General features: G+C 38.6%; 1 protein-coding gene across 1 annotated transcript; it reads right to left on the minus strand.

Moving 5' to 3' along the window:
* Positions 1–306: 306 nt before the first annotated feature.
* Positions 307–15,856, minus strand: LOC149841257 (alcohol dehydrogenase-like 7). The gene is made up of 8 exons (XM_090005222.1): positions 15,670–15,856; positions 15,560–15,613; positions 12,766–12,902; positions 12,640–12,686; positions 12,199–12,524; positions 10,288–10,370; positions 1,275–1,350; positions 307–389 (listed from the first exon to the last, which is right to left on the minus strand). Exons 1-8 carry the CDS (start codon positions 15,854–15,856, stop codon positions 307–309), a joined length of 993 nt encoding a protein of 330 aa, XP_089861348.1.
* Positions 15,857–20,467: the final 4,611 nt, after the last annotated feature.

Consider the following 20,467-nt stretch of genomic DNA (forward strand, 5'->3'; position numbering starts at 1 on the left):
CCTGAGATTTGAAAAAATCTCACTCATTTCCAATATATCACAATGTTATTGCAATTTTATCCTTTTTAAAATTATTTTTGCATTTTTTTATAAAATTCTGTCTCTTAAATACTGAGATTATTTTTCCCCAAAAAAAAAACAAAATTTTTTCAATTTATCTCAAGATTTCGCCTTGATTACTGTCAAAATCTTGATAATTATATTTTTTATAGGCAAGCTAAGAGAAAGTAAGGGGTTTGGCATAGTGGGATGGGACCTAGGCCGCTAGGAAGGTGGTCTAGGTTCAAATCCCATGAGTGTCACCCCTTAAGCAAGATGAAGCATGGCGACTCCCTTGGGGGCAAGAGGCCCATGGAGTTTTACACTGCCAGGACAGCAACCGTAAATACCTGCTGCAAAGCCAACACGATTAGGTCTCTGATCCTGAGTAGGGATGGCAGTGGACCGGGGGAAAGCGGGGCCCCGCCCCGCCTCGCCCCGTTTGGACCGGGGATGAAGGGTATGAAACGGGGATGGAGGCAGGGGTGGAGGATAAAATCCATCCCCGCCAAGGAGGCGGGGCGGGGTGGAGGATACAATTTTGAGGCGGGGCGGGGGTGGAAACCTTGTCCCCCGCCCCGCCCCGCCCCACTGCCATCCCTAATCCTGAGGGTGGTTTCTTTGTGTAAATATTAAAAAAAAGAGAAGAGATAACCTCTGAGATTCGAACCTGAAACCCCTCAGTTATCGCTGTGCAACCTAACCATCCAACTGTCTTATTAAGATTTGTAAATATACTTAAGACTAGGGGTGGGATGGGAGGTCCATTGCGCCAAGCAAATCCTGGTTGGTTGTAGGAACATTAGACTGCCTGGCCATTGCCCACACCTAAATGTGAATGAGTGCTAGGAAGAAATCACAGACATGTTTGGATCAGAGAATTTACCTTCTCAAATACACAAGTTTTAACATCTTATAAAGAAACCCAAACCTGATTTTAGAAAATGTCCACCTCTATAGATGGTAGTTCTAACCTCATGATTTTTTTTTTGAATTTTCGGGGAGATCAAGACTCACAATCCAAACAGCGAGTTACCACCGGGGGCTCAGCTTGCCTGGTAGGAGCATCTAGTGCGCGTCACCTTGTGTTGAGACGTTGCAGGTTCAAAACCCAATGGTATAGTAGTATAACTGGTAGGGGTCTGCCTCACCCCAGCTTGCCTTTCAAAAAAAAAAAAAAACAATCCAAACTGCGAGTTAACGGGAAGGAAAAGTAAACAAATAGCTAAACCTACCAATCTCGAATTTTCTTGGGTTCTTATCAACTCCAATAATTTGTGAAGCACCTTGAAGCCTAGCACCCTCTGCAACCTGAAAATCATGAGTGATCTATTAAAATCTCCGAGAATAACTCGAGCACTATGTCGCCCCAAGGGGGTTGGCGTAGCGGGGTTGGGCCTTGGCGGTCAGAAGGTCAATTAGGGTTTGATTCCTGCAGGTGTCATCCTCTGGCCAACGCCCAGCATAGGCCCCGGGGGCGAGAGTCCTAGCCTCAGAGTTTTACGCCTCTCAGACAACCATAGGTATGGCAGCTTGAGCCAGTGCGACAAGGTCTTAGATCCCATATATATGTGGTTTCTTCGAGTAATAAATCAAAAAATAAAAACTTGAGCACTGTGTCACAAGGATACGGGTACGACCGGGCTTGCGACTCGAGTTTGAAATTTTATTCAAAAATAGAATATGGTGATTCAGCCTTTTAATTTTTAACTAATAAAAAAATTGTATTGATATTTTAATATATAAAATATGTTTGGCTTCATTGATGTGTTCTAGATGGATGTCATTGGTGATATGATTCAGAAATCAACGATTGTAAACATGCTAAAAATTGTTGATTTAAAAATTCATATATAGTTTTTTTTTAAATGCAATATAAGATCCAATTCCAATCAAATTGACCGTGTTGAATTCATTTATGAAGTCAGATTTGAGCAAAACAACTTGTATCAATAAGATCCCAGATGGAGTATGAAGATGGGAATGAGTGGAACCAAATCGGTTCATGACACCTCTATGACATCAAAGCTGAAGTGCTAGATGGGCCTTTTGCAATGTGCTTGTATTTTGACATCTTAGGCAGATTTTAATGCATAATTGAATGCCCAAGAACACAAAATCATTTTTCTTTAGAAACTGAGGAAAAGTTATGCAAAGATTTCCTCATATCAGTCATTTTCTTTCCTGTGGAATTCAATCTCACAAACAGTACTTTCCTGAGGTAATAAAAGCACCCCAAGGTTTTACCCTTTATATCATTTATATTAGTCTATACTTCAAACAGATGGTTCTTGGCAATTGTTAATTTATTGGGTAATTTACATATAGGTGTCTAACGTATGGCAAATTTATATCTAGCTGCCTCAGTCTTCAAATATTTAAAATAAATACCTACCTTTCCAAGAAATTGCTCAAATGATCGCCCAATTTTCTCTTTACACTACAAGAAAATTGTTAATTAGCGACGGAAATTAGCGACGGAAAAAATTCGTCGCTAATTAGCAACAGATTAGCTAGAGATAGAATCTGTCGCTAATTTGCGACGGATTAGCGAGGAAACAAATTTTATCGCTAATCTGTCGCTACTTAGCGACGGATTAGCGACTAAATTGTTTGTCGCTACTTTTTATTACAAGAACACCATTTTAGCGATGGATTTAGAGAGGGAACTCTGTCGTCGCTAATCCGTCGCTAATTAGCGACGGTGTAGCGACAGAATATATTCCGTCGCGTTTTTTGTATTTTGGTATTTTGATTTAGCGACGGCTTAGCGACGGAATTTTTCCGTCGCTAAATGTCGCGTAAATCCCTAATCCCATCCCTCTTTCTCTTTTTCCTGTTTGGCTGTATTGCTCCCGCCCGCCGCCTTCTCCCTCCCGCCGCCCGTCGGCTCTCGCCACCGTCCGGCCGCCGCCGCCTCGCCGACGATTCTCGCTGCCGACCTCCCTGCTTGGCTAGCGGCTGCGCCAGGGACCCCGAGCACCGGCGACCCGCCGCCGACCTCTTCCTCCTCCCTGCTGTTCCTCCCTGTGGCTGCTGCCGGGAGGTGTTGTCTCCCCTTCGCCGGCGACTCGCAACCGGCATCCTCAGCCGCCGACGACCGACGATCCTCCCTGCAGCCACCTCTTCGCCTCCGCTCTGAGTTCCGGCAACCTAGTGGCCCCTGAGCTTCGCTCCAGGTCTCCCCCTCTCTGCTGTTGGGGCTTTCCCATGTTTTTTTATCTAGATTGCTCAGATCTCGTGGTTTCGGCTTAGATTTCAGGCTTTTTGTGGAAGATTTGGTGGAATCTGCGTTTAGTGCTCGGATTTATGCTTGTTGTAGATCGTTATCGTGTATAATTCGGCGATGCGTGTTCAGGACTCTGTTTTCGTTTTCACTTGTCCATGAGATTTGTGTTTCGAGCTCAGATTCCTGATTTTTCTCGCTCATTGTTGTGTATAATTCTACGATTCGTGCTCTAGGCGCTCTTTTGTTAGCGCTTTACCGATGATCGTTTTTTGCGTACGGTTTCGGGACTGATTTGATTTTCAAATTTGGATTTTGTTCTCTTTTGTATCTTATTCATCTATAGAATACTCTGGATCAATGTTTTCCCATTTTATTTTCCTTCATTTTTTTGTTGAAATTTAACATCAAAAGCGTCATTCGTTAGTATTGAAATTCACGTAGATGGTTGAAAATGTGTTTTTTTTTTCTGTTGCCCATTGTCTTTTTATTCAAAAGTTTTTTTTTTCAATACTTAAAATTTAACATCTTTTGGTCGTATCTTCTTCTTATTATTTATTAATGAGGACGTTGTGGCATAGTAATTGCTTAATCTGATCCCATGGTAGCCATTGTAAAGAGTCAGCGGGTTTCTGAATTCTAACACAGTTCATGCTTTACTTAATTTCAATCGATAATCTTAGTTAGCTTGGAAAAGTTGTACATTAGATTTGCAGTGAGCTTTTAAATTGCGTCTTTGTTGTTCAAAACATTTTGTCTTGACAGGTGCGATCCATTGAACATAAACACAAATTTCCCTTTGGTTTGAAATTGTGAGGTTTTTTCGCTTGATCTAGCAGAATGCTCTTAGAGTAATTTGTCCTTGAATTATGTTACTTCCCATATCAGACTCCTTGACTCATCCGGAGTCACAAAAATTGACAAGATTTTGCACATATAATTTGACTAACTCCTAGCGTTTGTTGAGCTTCTCTCACCTTGTATTTGGCCTCTTTCTTCAATAAATGGAGTATCTAGTATGCCAAGCAACTTGATGATCCATTGTGTTTCTTAGAGGCCTGCTCTTTAGTTTATGCTGGAAGTGGGAAAAAAGAATGTAAGTTATGTAACTGCTTAAATGACTAATTCCATTGATCTCTTCATTTGCATTAAGTCCTGTTGCCTGCAAAATTATGTTACATGAAGAACCACACTGTAGTTATGAAGAACCACACTCCTAAAATATAATAGACTATTTGAAACATTAGCATCTTCTAGTTAGATTTGGCTTAACATATATACTATTTTTCTTTTCTCTTCTTTCAATTAGTTAGAGTTGTTTTAATTTGTTTTAATTTTTTTAGTTAGTGTTTCATCTTGTTTCATGATTAGTTAGTTTGTTACTTAATTTGTTTTGTTTTTTTGCAGATTTTTCAACGGAACCAACTCGTGCTCGGCCACCTGTGGTAAGTAAATGACAAAAACAATGCAAATCGGGTAAATACCCGTGGTGAGTAAGTGATGCAAACGTATCACATGTTATTTAATTTATTGAATGCAGCACTTTATTGTTCACACACTCACTTAGTTGTTGATATCTAGGACTGCTTTGTTGGAGTTCGGAGATCATGCTGAGCATGATTTTAATGTAGAAATATGGAAGTGTTCTTATTTTTGGAGTACGGAGTTCATGCTAAGCATGGTAGTAGTTAGTGAGATATTGAAGTGTGTTTGCTGCAGGTACATGTTTGCCATTTATTTGATATGAATGATTATGATGTATTGCAATGTTTGATGTAATTGTATCCATGCTTGCATGTAGTTACTTTCAATTTGATTTTGACTTCCATGTGAAATTTTATAATAAAAGCATGCTTCAAATGATTGTATCGTGTCATTAATAGTTTGCACATGAAAATATTAAGTTACCAATGCATGCATCAAAATTCTTGTTATTGTTTGACATAGTATATTGCATGATAAATTTGATATTTTCTTCATCGTAGCATTCTGATTGTTTTTTTCTTAATTCGTTAGAATACTTGATACGAATGATTCGAATGCATTGTAATACTTGATGTGAATGATTTCAATTATCTGAATGTATTATAATTTATGCAATTAACGAATGATTTGAATTAGTGCAATACTTGATGTCAATGATTTGAATTATTTGAATGCATTGCAATGCTTGATGTGAATGACTTGAATGCATTGTAATACTTGATGTGAATTATTTGAATGTATTGTATGACATATGTTATTTGTTAGAATATGGTTCGTGGAGGTTATAGTGGTCGCTCATCCAGTAGTAGTCAGGCTCAACCTTCATCTTCACAGGCTCCTGTGATAGGTATATCATATAACTAATTAGATGCTTGATTAGTTCAAATGCACATTCTGAGAATTTCTAATGTATTTTTTTACATATGATGTTGCGCCTGTACACGACCCACCTACACCAGTTGATCGCACAAGTCAACAGCCAACACAGGAAACAGGGTCTTCTCAGGCTGGCACAAGAAAACTCATTCGAATAGTGTATATCGATAATCGACCGTAAGTATTTTGTTTTCAATTATTGCATATCTTTTAAATATTTTATATTGATATTTACTGTGTAACAATTCATGTGCAGCACGAGGTTTGAGCCACAAGAAATAGTACGGGAGATTAGGAATTCACTTCTTCAACATCTACCAGAACCAGTTGCTCAATGGAAAGAGTACCCAAAGGAGGTGCTAGACAGATTGTGGTCCTCATTCATGGTATACAGTTGTTCCTCATAGTTAATGTGTTTCATATTTAATTTATTTAAGCAATGTCTACTAACTTTCTGAAAATATTTATAGGCTTCGAATCGCTTTGCAACTACGGTGGAAGAAAATGATGCAAGGAATGTGTGGCAGAAGGTGGCTGCCAATCGATTTGCAGACATGTTGCACACTATGAAGACTGCAGCAAAAAAAGCATCTGGCGTAGTAGATGATCCATTACTGTGAAAGAGCCATGGTCCTATTACTATCAGGAGAGATTACTGGGATGAAATGTGTGATAAGTGGACGGGAGATGCATTTAAAAATCGCTCTGCGAAGGCTTCACAAAATCGATCGAAGATGCCCGAAGTCCATCTACACACAGGTGGATCTAAGACATTTGGGAGCCACCTAAAGAAAATGGTAACTCATCAATATATAATATTAATTTTATAAGTATTGTTGCAAACTTGTGTACTAAATCTTTTGTCATTTAACTTCGCAGGAAGTAGAAAAAGGAGGCAGTGTACCATATAAGGATGTGTTTGTAGAAACACATAAACGGAAGACCACGGGAGTCTTCGTATCAGAGAAGGCGAGAACGACAATGGTATGTATTAATTCTATTAATAATCATTGCAATATATATGCAAGTTATCATAATGTTATCATTAATTATTAATGAATACTTTAAACATTATTTTGTAGGAGGCATATGAGCAACAGATGGTAGAGCGATATGGCGAAGACGCTACTCAGCATCCATCATTTGATCCTACAGCATGGGTGACTGCAGCAGGTGAACCCAAAAAAGGTCGCGTGTTCGGGTTTGGGAGTAATATGAACACTTCACCAGTTATTGGTTCTTCCAGTTACGGCTCACCGACTTCTTGCGCCGACATAAGCTCCAAGCAGCCGACTATTCTTTCCGGTGATGATGTACGCGAGATCATTAATGAATCACTGAATAACTACTTCCAATACACCGTCGCCTCCTTTCTCCGAAATGAGATCAAGGCCGCTGTTCAGGATAGGGGATCTTCGATTTCAGGTCCCTCTCAGGTATAATCACATATATAGTTTTTGACTGTCTTAAAGCACATCTGAGCATGGTAGAATCACATATAGAGTTTTTTTAGATGCCTTAGAACACATATGAACATGCTATAATCACATATTCAATTTTTTTACTGCCTTAGCACACATATGAGCATGATAGAATCACATATAAAGTTGCTTTGCCTGCCTTAGAGCACATATGAGCATGCTATATTCACATATTCAATTTTTTTACTGCCTTAGCACACATACGAGCATGATCGAATCACATATATAGTTTTTTGCCTGCCTTAAAGCACATCTGAGCATGGTAGAATCACATATAGAGTTTTTTTATATGCCTTAGAACACATATGAACATGCTATAATCACATATTCAATTTTTTGACTGCCTTAGCACACATATGAGCATGATAGAATCACACATATATATATATATATATATATATATATATATATATATATATAACTTTTTGTCTGCCTTAGAGCACATATGAGCATGATAGAATCACATATAAAGTTTTTTTGACTGCATTAGAACACATATGAGCATGCTATAATCACATATTCAGTTTTTTGAGTGCCTAAGAACACATATGAGTATATTATAATCACATATTCTGTTTTTTGACTGCCTTAGCACACATATGAACATGCTATAATAACATATAGAGTTTTTTAACTGCCTTAGAACACATATGAACATGTTATATATCATTTATGATAGAATCACATATAAAATTTTTGGCTTTGCCTGCCTTAGAGCACATATGAGCATGCTATATTCACATATTCAATTTTTTTACTGCCTTAGCACACATACGAGCATGATCGAATCACATATATAGTTTTTTGACTGCCTTAAAGCACATTTGAGCATGGTAGAATCACATATAGAGTTTTTTTAGATGCCTTAGAACATATATGAACATGCTATAATCACATATTCAATTTTTTGACTGCCTTAGCACACATATGAGCATGATAGAATCACATATAGAGTTTTTTTATTGCCTTAGATCACACATGAGCACATGATAGAATCACATATAGTGTGTAATTTATTTCATTATATTTTGTTTATCAATACTGACTGCTCTTTTCTTGTGTAGGCTGCTAGCGATAATCAGGATAGTGGAGCTGAAGGGACAGATAAAGACAATGAACAAGAAGACGCACAAAATCTTGGCGATGATTAGAGGACTGTGTTGAAGAAGTTCTATTTTTTTTATTTTTCCTAAATGTAATTGTTGAATTGTAAATAATTAAACTTCTTAATTTTAAGGTGGAATGATTAATTATTGTAGATACTTGTTATATGAATTTTTTTGTGTGGTTTGTTTTTTATTTACAAGAAATATAAATTGTACAGGAAATAGAAATTGTACAGGAAATATAAATTTTTAAATACATTTTTTTTTATTTTTTTCATGTTTGCGACGGATTAGCGATGGATGATTCCGTCGCTATACATATTAATCTAGCGACGGCTTAGCGACGGAATTAAATCCGTCGCCAAGCCGTGGTCGCCGTTTAGTATCGGCGGATTGGCGACGGAATATAGCGCTCGTTATTCCGTCGCAATTAGCGACGGACCTGGCGACGGAATAATTCCGTCGCCAGTTAGCGTCGAAATATTCGCGACGTAAGCATACTGTCGCCTCGTTGTCGCTAATCCGTCGCTAACCATGTTAGCGACGGATTAGCGACGGAATGTGGTCGTCGCTAATCTACTGCTTTGTTGTAGTGTTATATCACTTAACTATAGTTCACTCTTTAAAATCATATTATTGACTTTTTGTATTCCATTAAATTATCAATTGTCACTTTTGTAGCTATAGTTAAGAGCAACTAATTAAATTTAAAAGGGAAAAGTAGGCAATCATTTAAGTAATTTTTTAGAAAGATAAGCATTTATCTTAAATATTTGAAAACTGAGGTAGTCAAGTGCCATAAGCTAGGTGCCTATATGTAAATTACCCTAATTCATTTTAGCACCAAATATTGTAACTTAGGAATTAATTAAATTAAATAACAATCACAAATTAGGCAACCTTAAGTAAAATGAAGACTGAAAATTACATCCTATATGTATCATCTTACATAGAAACACATCGTTGTTATATTATAAATGAGTATCAACCTAGTTTCTATTGATATTTTTACAAAGTCATTGTTTATATTAATATTTATAAATATAAAATTTATTGAAAATTTATTATACAACAATGATTGATTATATATGTATATTTAACTATTTTAATTCATAAGTATCTTTATAACAATATATATTTCATATCAACTTTTCATAAACTAGTTTCAATTTTCTTAGAAACCTTATCAATGTTTATAAGAAACTCGTATCGAATGCATTTCAAATAAAAATATACTTGAAACTTGTTAAGCCCTCGTATACCCGTACCAGCACCATGTACGGGTACCAATATCCGTACCCGTTTATGTCAACTATGTGTAGTAGTCATATTGAAAACATGATATAAGTGGTGGCATCTTCATATCCACAATCATATGAATATGACATAGATATATACAGTATGCAATTTCATAAAAAAAATTAATGCAAGGTAAAACTGATACAGGATTATATATATATATATATATATATATATATATATATATATATATATATATATATATATATATATATATAAAATTTGTCCAAACCACTTTTAAAAATCATATCTAAAAGCATTTTTTGAAAATCTGATCACTTTCAAAAAATAATTTTAAAAGTGTTTTTTGGCAAATATGGGTATATGGATATGATCTCCATAATAAAAAACCTAATAACTGGCTCTTATAGAATTTTTTTTTATGTGTAAGTAGGATTTTATAATATGCTAAAAATCAATGTTTAAAATTCTTTAAGTTTTTTAAATCATAAAATCCTTTATATATATATATATATATATATATATATATATATATATATATATATATATATATATATATATATATATATATATATATATATATATATATATATATATATAAGCAGAGAAGCCCCTAACAGTGGACGAGCAAATTGTCCACCGTTATCAGACTTTTTCCGCCGTTGATCCAGAACGAATCAGAGGCGACAATTTTTTTTTTTTGTGAAATAAAGGGAATTAGAAGCGGCCATGACCGCTGCTAATGCCCAAAAGGCCATCCAGCGTTACGACCTTTCCTATAAAAGCATAGGAAACAAGAGGGATCAATACTTACTGCTAATCCTACCGCACCCAACCCAAAAATGGCCACTTTTGCACCTTTCTCCACTTTTGCAGCTTTCCAAGCAGCCCCAACGCCTGTATCAAATTTTTAGTGTACTAATAATTTGGGGAAGAGATAAAAAAGAAATATACAGTCTATAAAGGTATTATCTGGTCTAAGAAGAACCAAAAGTTTAAAAGGTCCTAACGTGGGTATGAAATTGGTACAACCTGCAGTTCCAGGTCTGACCTTCAGTGCCCTTACATAAATTTCCAGATCTCTCATGGAGAAATTCGATAAGGGTCGTTACCCCTTAACCAGGGTTTTTCCTCGCTTAGACAAGGGTTTCTTGTCATATAAAAAAAAGACATGATATGATCCATCGTTCGTTCAATCCTAGTTGTCCAACCAATGGCTAGCATTGATAGAAGCCCATCTCAGCAGTCTAGGATGGACAGCTAGGATTGACATTGAATACTTAGGGCGCATTTGTGTCACGGAAGGGGGCACCCCCCTTCTTGGAAACCCTTACCACCGAAACGGAATCAGACCTCCTCTCACGGAATCATTTCTGCAAAAAAAAACTCACCTCGAGTGTGTATTTTGTCATGTTCATCGAGAGTTTTCGCAAAAACAATCATTTTCACTGTTTGTGTTGTCACATTGGCCCTATAAAAATGCATGCGAAGAAAAACATTCATTTTTTGTGACACACAAATGTACTCTTAGTGTCTTGTTGTTGAAACAATTGGTGACCAAAAATAGGATTTAGGAAAATCGAGATCTCAAGCCCAGAGGCATGTTCTTAAGATCGCTATCTTTACAACTTCAATAGCCCTATTTTGAAAATTTTGAAGATGCGGAAATGGTTTGTTACAATTGAGTTCTTAGGATAAGAATAGGGTTGAACTGCTTCGCAAGATCAGGTAACCTCTCCGATACTTGAACTTGGCAAGCCAAATCTAAAACAAAGGAATAGATAAAAGAAAGCTTGAGAATAAAAAAATTTGATTATCTAAAAAATAAAAAAAATATAGACTTTAAGAGGCCAAAGAGTTTTATGATAAATGAGATTAGAGGTCATAAATCCAAAGGTTTGAAAATTAAACGAAAATGATCTTAAACAATCACCTCTTAAACAGTCACAATGCCCCCGTAAACATTATATAAATGCATTTTAAAAGTCTTTCAAACAGCCAGACCTTTAAAAAAATAAAAAGTCAAAAAGCAGCTTGGTCAAAGTAGATTTCAGCACCTTGTTGAACACATCCATGAGGGTCAAATTTTGTCAAAATGACATTGTCTTGTGAGTCTTAACCAAGGCATGTGTGAACTCATGAGGACAGACAATATTTTATCGAGAACAGAAGTCATCGAATCTCATTACCTCATTTTCTCGTGTTTGCTTGCATGTGGGAAGTGAAGCAAATGAGGAACGTCCTCTGGCTGTTGTGAGAGAACAATTCTCATTTAGGGGCAAGAAAATGTGCCCTAACACTCAACACAACCTTCTACATGAGAGTATTACCTAGCGAGGCAAACACACCCTGTATGAGTGACTAACGCAGAGGATGTACTTGTACATGCACGCCGTGATCCGGAATCATTTTCCCCCACCAAGATTTAGAAAGCCACATTCTGGTGGATAAGTGTTGGGAAAAAACCTAATGAGTAGGCAGACAAATCACCAACAGAGTAGGTTAGGGAGGTTTTCATTAGATAGGCGGCTTAGGGACACCTTAAGTGACCTCTGTTGTTCCTAGGGAGGTTACTTGTCATCACAAAAAAAGAAAAAACCTTATGTGACATTATCAACGCCAATATCGACAGGGTGACTGTTTCCATGGAAACGAGCAAACTGTGGAATATTGTGTGGAGGGGATTTTCCCATTCAAACAAACATTAGAAAACTTAGGTTGGTACCTGTGGTAACGGCACATCCAAGCAAGCATGCCTTCTGAGGAGGTATATAAGGATCAACCTTGACGACGTGAGAAACATCCACAACCGTGTACTCGATGAAGCTCGAGACAAAGAAGAAATGGTGCACGGTCGTGCTGTCAGCAGTCGAGAACCTGCTAGTGTTGTCTCTAGGCATCCCATTGCTGAACTCAAACGGGAATTTTGTGCAGAAGTTGCTCTTTTCAGACCTGCAACACCCACATTCCCCACAGGTAGCCCAAAAACAAGGAATCACCATGTCCCCCTCCTTCACCTCACTTACCTTGTCCCCCACACTCTCCACAACCCTGACCAGAAACACATATATTCATGCAACCCCAGATTAGTATCATTCATCACATTGAAATTAGAATGTTCATGGATATGATATGATGAAATCAAGCATGAAGAAGCAGTGATTACCCAACAGCCTCATGGCCTAAAATCTTGGGGAATGTGCCAAGTGCTTCCTGAAAGCAAATGATTCCAATCATTCAGAGAAATGGGTCTTTCTTTTCAAAAACCTTAGAAATTGAATCTTTTGCTTACTTTTAGCTTCCAGAAAGTAAGGTCAGTACGACAAAGGCTGGTGCAAATGATCTTGATTCTTACTTCCCAAGATTGTGGGGGAGCAACATCCACTTCTTGGATCACTAATGGCTCACCTGGGCTCCAACAAACAGCACCTGGATTTGGGTACCAAAGAGATTGGTTAAACATGGAGATATTGGAGAAAGAGAGATAGAATTCAAGGTTGAGGGGAATGACCAACCTTTGCATCTAATGGTTTTCCCTCTAGACTCTAGTTGCCATCGTTTCAAGGGAGGAATGGTCTCCTACAGGCATCGGTTGTGAAGTAGGAGATGAGGGAAGGAGGATAAATTGAGTGCCCTGCCTTTGAAGAAAATTGAACGGTAGGTACGAGGGGATCCATCTTATATATGTTCAATCTCAGCTAAGCAACCAATGCCCAGGACTAGTCCACATTTTCACTTGGATATGAACTAACCGTAGCCGTCTAGATGCATCAGTTGGACGACTAGAATCAACAAAGATCCTGTGACGTCATAAGTCAGAACATAGCACCCTTTTTTGGGGTGTGGAGAGCCTGTAATAGAAAGAGTTAGGTGCCTTGAATGCTGTTCATCTCAAGAAGAAAGACAGAGAAAACAATGTGACTGGGATATCCATCACTTAGATGAGGCAGGATCAGGTGCAATCGATGTTGTAAGAATCGTTTGGGACCCTGAATCGACTTTGAAAACGATTCTGGTAATAGTACCGTTTTCCGATTCGAGTTGAATTGAACTAAATCGGCCAACTTTCAACCACCAAAAGACATATCGGAAATATTTAAATAATATTAAAATAATATTTTGACCATTTTTCAGATTTATTTGAAAATAAACCGGTTCAGGTCAGTTTCCTATCGATTTTCTACCAATACGATATGAATCAGCCGATTCAGGCAGATTGACAATGATACTGAAAACATTGGATGCAATCACTTTGCACAAATGCAATGTGACGCTGCACCTGATCACCCTCCATCTTCTGTTTACAACAGCAGATGGAGGGTGATCAGGTGCAGCGGCACATTGCATTTGTGCAATGTGATTGCACCTGATCCCAACAATCGCTCAGATGGGACCCACAAGATTTTTTCCATTCCATCGAAGGGGTCTAGTATGAAGGGCTCATAAAGAGGTGTCGGTATGCGGGCTTCGGATCCCTTTCATCCTAAAGATGAACAGTACCCAAGATCAACAGTAAATAAATAAAATCATAGCATCGTTTTTATTGACAAAAAAGTCTTACCAAACATGAATAAGTGCTGAAGGTAAAAATAATTTATTTTTACTCTATTGCTTATAAGCCAAATACTTCAATCCATAGTTACCAGAAGCTTCTTGTAAAATTGGAAAGCGAAAGCCCACCTCCAAAGCAAAAAAAACTTCTAAAATATGGGAAACTCAATTCTCTTTAGGCTCTGTTTGGGAGCTGACCATCGAAAGACACCAGAGCGAAAGTGTAGAACCCCAGTGGCCACCCTGCATTTGGGAGCACGGAAAACCAGTAATTCAAGGTGTTGGGAGTGCATTTATGAAGGCCATTTCCACGATCCGACCACAACCATGGGGAGGTGGTAATTTTCAATTGCTATCCCAACACCCATTTCGATGGTACTGGTGGTCTCCAATAACCCTCTCACTTCCTTTATTAATTAACCACCCACTTCAACGAGTTCTTTTATTTTTTAGAAAATCAAAGCTTTTACTCTTTCCATGTGATTTTCCCCTTTTCTCTATCTCTTATTTATATAGCAAGTTGAAATAGATCTATCATATGATGTAGATCAAGGTTGTTAAATGCGATGAGGCGAAGCGAGGCGTTAAGCCTGTTATGAAGCAAGGCATAAGCCTCAAGGCGTTGAAGCGTAAGCTTCATTATCAAAATAATAAAATATATAATATTAATAAAATAATGAAAATTTTAAATAAAAACTACTAATAAATGACAGTATAAAATAAATACCACTTTCCTATAATTAACTCGTATTATTCATTTTCTTATATGCATGCACATGTAAACAAAAATTAAGTTAGACTCATAGTACAAGATAAAACGAGTTATATCTACAATCATGAAATCATATTGAATACAACGAGGGCTCCGCTTGTATGGTAGAAGCTGTTAATTCACATCACCGTTAATACGTTGAGAGATCAAAACCTAATGGAATGTTGTGTAATTCCAACATGCACACACATGTATACTCATTTATCCAACAATTCGTGGTAAAGATCAAGTGCCACCAAATGAAAGCTGAAGGAAGCTACTTCCATTAACACATCTAGTGGCCGGTGGTTGGGCTTATGTTCAGTTCTTAAAGAGTTTGTTTGAACTAGTAAAATGGGTTTGGTGAGCCGAACACAAGCAGGTGTTGAAATCAATTCGGCTCTTACATGCTACTTGAATAATAAAGATTGTATATTAAATATATTTTACATCCCAACAAGTTCAAATCCTATTGCTTAAAGTTTTGAAACAATGCAATTTCGTTGGCAATTGAGCCAACTCTGAGTTCCCTCAATATGTCTAGAGTTCATTACCTAATTCACAAACTTGATACCCCCTCAAGTCCCCATTCGCCACTCAAAGAATCAAAACCCCAAACACCAAAAAGCCCCCCAAAATGCCTTTCACCCATACTCCAAGCAAACCTCAAAACCTTAATCCCCACCATCCAAACAGCCCCACCCCATTTGCTCAATTATGCAACTCTATTGAACCAAAACCCCTCACACCACCACCAACCAAAACCATAAAAAAGAATGGCTACCAAAAACCACCTCATCCTCAAGACCCTCAGCCCCACCACCATCATCACCACCACCTGCAGAAGGATCACCACAACCCCATTCTTCCTTCAAGAGCCGCAACTCCAATAACCACCACCACCAACAATGCCTCTCCCACCGAACCCATCAACAAGCAGCCCTCTGTACCAGGAGAACTGGTGCAGCCCCCACCCGGACACCCTCCTGTCCCAATCGTTGGTCCCTTTGAGACTCATCGACCAGAGGTTGTCACGGCAGATCCAGGCGTTCTCGCAGATGCTCGACCTCGCCAGCCTCATCAACGTCTTTGTCGACTGGATGACCTCGCAGTGGTGGTACGACCTTGAAGCGCACGCCTTAAAAGCGAAGCGTGCCTCGATGCGAGGCGTGCGCTTCACCCATGTGAAGTGTGTGCTTCAAGCCTGCAAACGCCTCATACAACGCCTCAGTACCTTGAGCTTGTGTTCGCCTCTAAGGCGTACACTTTAGGTACTGAGGCGTAAGCCTCTCACAACACTGATGTAGATAGCTGTGGGGGAACATCTCTCGTAGAGACATGAATTAGCTTCCTTGTTTTCGAGAAAATCTTGGCTTCTTTACCTTTCTCTATGTTTTTCCCTTTCCTCTTTCTCTCATAGCAAGTTGAAACGGTTAGAGATATGAATATGAATACGAGATACTCGTAATATGGACTTGCGCTCCTATGCATATGGCATATTGACCCCACAAGGAAGGAGTCCAAGTCTGTTGAATCTATAGGAATCTAGCAAAAATCAAGGAATTGATAAGGCAATACCAGATCAGGAAACCCAACTTACCTCATTTGGTTCCCAACCCAATTCTGTAGTTAAATAGTCAATCTGTCTTTTGTTGAGCCCCACATATGGAGAGCGGTACACTGAAAGTGTGCAATGTAATTGCACCTGATCCAACCCTCGGGATTAGACCAGACCAACTTTAAAGGTACTCAGCCACCTAGAAAGTGAACGTGGCCCGCCCTCAAGTGAGTACATCTTTTATAAAAAATTGTTGAGGTTGAGCAATTTTTGAAAATTGTTAAACACATGCTAATCTTAAGTACCAAAATAGTAAAAATGGGATGGAAAAATCATTTTTGTGTCAGCGATTTTTGAGTAAAAAATTACTGTAAACACACATGCAGCAACGGCATACAAAAGATGTGTTGCAATGTGGGTAGGTTCGCTGTCCAATTACTGGAGTTGCTCTGGTAAAATGGTTAGAAAGAAGAAGGCAGATCATGTGCAATTGCTACTGCAACTGACCGCCTTCCATCTTTGAAATACAGCCTGTGAGCTGTAGTGCAGTAAACGTCCTTCATCTCAGGGATACAGCCTGTCAGCTGTAAGGCCCAACAATAGATGGAGGGTAACCAGGTGCAGTCAGTACACTAAAGTGTGCAATGAGATTGTACCCAATTTGCTTTGCTGCATGCCATCCAAAAAGATTTCTCATAAGCTTTTGATGGACTACTGTTGTGTTGTGCTTCTCGGACTAGCTCGATCAAAGTGGCATGCATTGTGGCCAATGGCTCAACATCAGGATAAATTGGAGAGTAGGCCTCCAATTGATAGGAACACAGATCCACCCATCATTTGAAATAGGATGGGTTCCATCTTACATTCAATCTATCTGGATGTCTAGGATTGAATGTAAGATGGAACCCATCCTATTTCAAATGATGGGATCCGTGTTCAGTTGACAGACAGCCAAGCTCAAGGAGTTGACATGTTAGAATACTTTAATCCTTGGTAAAAAAATGCCAGTACTGTTGCTGATGGGAGCGGATCAGATCCAAGGGAATTTGGACAGAAAACTGTCCAGGGTGCTCTACATACCGTCCATCATCAAGATGAACAACAACCAAAGGCTGCCAAAAGGATGGTCTATCCATGTGGGGGAGGAAAGAAACGTCTGTACCCACTTAGATGGCCCCCCACAAAAATTCTCGATGCGGTTAGCTTCCTAGATGAGCAGCATCAATGGCTGAAAGATGGATGGCTGACATTTGTCCAAAACAAGAAGCCTTTGTTGATTTGTGGCTGCCGTTCATTTTGACGAAGAACAGCATCTAAGGGTATCTTGGTCATAGGGGTATCAGCAGGTTGAGTTTACTCGGACACGACCCATACCAAACCTTATAGGATCCAGGTATGGTGATAAATAAGAACACCTGAGTCCGGACCCGAATATCCTATTAATATGTGGAGACAGGTATAATTTGTGAAATTTTATAGCATATCCAGGCCCAACCTGAGTTCCAATTAAGACCCACAATTTTTCAATATAAAAATGATAAAAAACTATTATTTTATGGGTATGGCCCGGGTCTAGTTCATATAGTTTTTATCGAGTTCGGGTATGGTTTCTCTTATGGTAGGTCCAAATAAACTTAGGTCCAAACCCAATATCATACCCCAAAAAACAATGCCATGTCCGGTTCCACCTGGGTCCGAATCAAATCCGACTCCTAGTTGGACAGCTTTCTGTCCATAGCCCCTTGGACCTGATCAACTTTCGTTTCTGATATGCTGCTGTATTACATGTCTCTAATGATGCTGCCCTATCGATTACAGCATCACAATGAACAATAAATGGGAAGACAGTGGTTGGGAAGGAGACAGGCAACCTACGAGCAGCAACCTTCCATCTTGTTCACACGTCCCTTTTTTCCTAGAGAGAGAGGGAGAGAGCATTTATCATTCAACATTACCAAAATACATCCAACTCGATGGTGACTGTGCACAGTTCACCAACCCCCCGTCTCTACTATGTAATTTAAGAATAGACATAACCCGCTGATGTAGCCTTCCAAAATTGAATTTGATGGCCCTGAAAAAGATATCGTTTCTTTCAGTCCATATCACCCACCATGCTGAAAACAACCATACCCGCCACAATAAGAGAGAGAGAGTTCAAGAATTTCCCTGCTACCATGCTTACCAATATTATTATTTACCTTAATTAGAGTGCCAAACGGCATTTGCAGCTCTTATGGGTAACAGTCCTATAATCTAAAAGGAAACATTATCATCTTAATAGTCTAATATCTAAATTAATAGACACTTACCATAACTAGTCCCTGATGAATTGTGGAGCCTGATTCACTGTTTTTGCCCCTGCAGGAAGGGGGGTCCGGGGGCTCCCCCGGCGCGGGTCCCGTTGCGCGGTCAGCGGGCGGGGGGGGCGCCCCTGGCGGGGTTATAGGGGGGCAGCGCCCCCCAGAAGAAATTTTTCTGGGGCTTATGTTTGGGACCCGTTTTTCAGTGGATCCGACCCGATTTGGTTAGGGTTAGGGTTGTCGCCCTTGCCTTGTTTATATTCTCGCTTTTCTTAACCGAGCTTGTAATTGTCTGTTAAGAGTAATAATATTTCTCTTTGGGCGGCCGTGGTTTTTTTACTCTCTCTCGGATTTGAGGAGAGGTTTTTCCACGTAAATCTGTGTTCTTCTTGTATTTTGTTTGATCGTTCTTGTTCTTTGTTTCCTTTTGATTGTCTCTTGCTCGTGGTTTTTCCTAACAGTCCCTAACTTCAATAAAATTAGGTTTCCTATTCCAGACATTCAAAGGCAAAGATTTCTAGTTTGGCCATCACATCAATAAAATTTCTTAGTAAGCCTATCATTCTTCACCTCTTATTCCCTCCTTGTCCTCTAGGTCCCTAATTTACCTGTACACTCCAATTATTCTCTTCTTCCTCTTCCACTACCATGGGCTCTATAGAAATAACCATTTTTCTTTATGTACATGCCCTTTATGCCATTGTTCATCATAGTGCCAACAAAGACTGAGCACAGTGGGATCTTGAAGTTCTTATATATTCTTAGCTGGTAACTTTTGGTTGGTGGTGCCATTGATTTCTCTTTATGCACTTCACTTGAATGATGAGTCTGAACAGTTTTGTTTGTTGGAGATATTCAGGAAATCATTCCTTCTGCACTATTATTTGCCATTACTATTGCTTGATTACGCGGATCCCACTGTTAAAGATATTCATTGCACCAACTCTTCAAAACTGTTTGACTGTTGAGCCCTGAGTCATCAATGACCATGGCCTCTGAAGTTCTATTACCTGTTGGTCTATGGATGCAAGTGTTGCTTCTAGATGATGGTTATTTGGAGTGATAGCAATTGCTCTAATACAACTATTAGATTTTTAAGGGTTCAATAGAGTCTAAAGTACTTTTATATGCTCTCAATATCGTTCTACAAAAGTGCTCACCATTTGTTTTCTTTTTTTTTTTGATAGGCAAGCTGGGGTTAGGCAGACCCCTACCAGTTATACATTACCACTGGGTTTTGCAAAAAAAAAAATTTATAAGACCTATTATTTTATATTTTTCAATTTTTATAACCTGAATTTTTTCTGAGATTGTTTTTTTAAGAAAAATAACTTTTGAAAAAAAAATCCAAGAAAAACCTTGTGGATTGGTGACTATGGTTTAAAGAACAAGCCAAAGAACCATTTGGTGCACTTGGCAATTACTGTTTCTTTTAGATATATTCTACTTTTGGACACTGCTGATTCCTAGTGGAAGCAAGATGCTGGCTTGATTAATAATATGCTTAAAGTTGCTACTTAAATAAACTTCAAAATGTGTTGGATGGAAACACCAAAGCTTCTTCCTACAAAAAAAATTAGGTTGGAGCATGCATGAAGAATCCAAGGATTTTGAGTTGAGGATAGAAGAGAAGAGGAGGGGAGAAATTTTTGAAAATTGAGGGGGAATAATGACTCCTCTCAAAAAAAATTATGACCCTGTATAGGTTAGGGTTAGGATGAGATAGAAAGCTCTTGGGAGAGGATGAAGGGTGATGATTGAGTCAAGCCTCTTCCCAAAACAACAAAATTCAAGTTCTCTCCCTTTTCCATCTTTCACCAAAATGGTAAAG

Source organism: Nuphar pumila, chromosome 4, assembly GCF_984573655.1.
Source record: "Nuphar pumila chromosome 4, dmNupPumi1.hap1.1, whole genome shotgun sequence".
NCBI lineage: Eukaryota > Viridiplantae > Streptophyta > Magnoliopsida > Nymphaeales > Nymphaeaceae > Nuphar > Nuphar pumila.

Bases quoted from the DNA above. Each gene is read 5' to 3' on its own strand.
- LOC149841257 (XM_090005222.1), bottom strand. From the start codon at position 15,856: ATGAGGCTGGCGAGGTCGAGCATCTGCGAGAACGCCTGGATCTGCCGT. The intron at 12,525-12,639 runs GTAATCACTGCT...GTTTCTGGTCAG, and splicing joins TTAGGCCATGAGGCTGTTGG to GGTTGTGGAGAGTGTGGGGG. The intron at 10,371-12,198 runs GTACCAACCTAA...AATTTGATACAG, and splicing joins TGGATGTGCCGTTACCACAG to GCGTTGGGGCTGCTTGGAAA.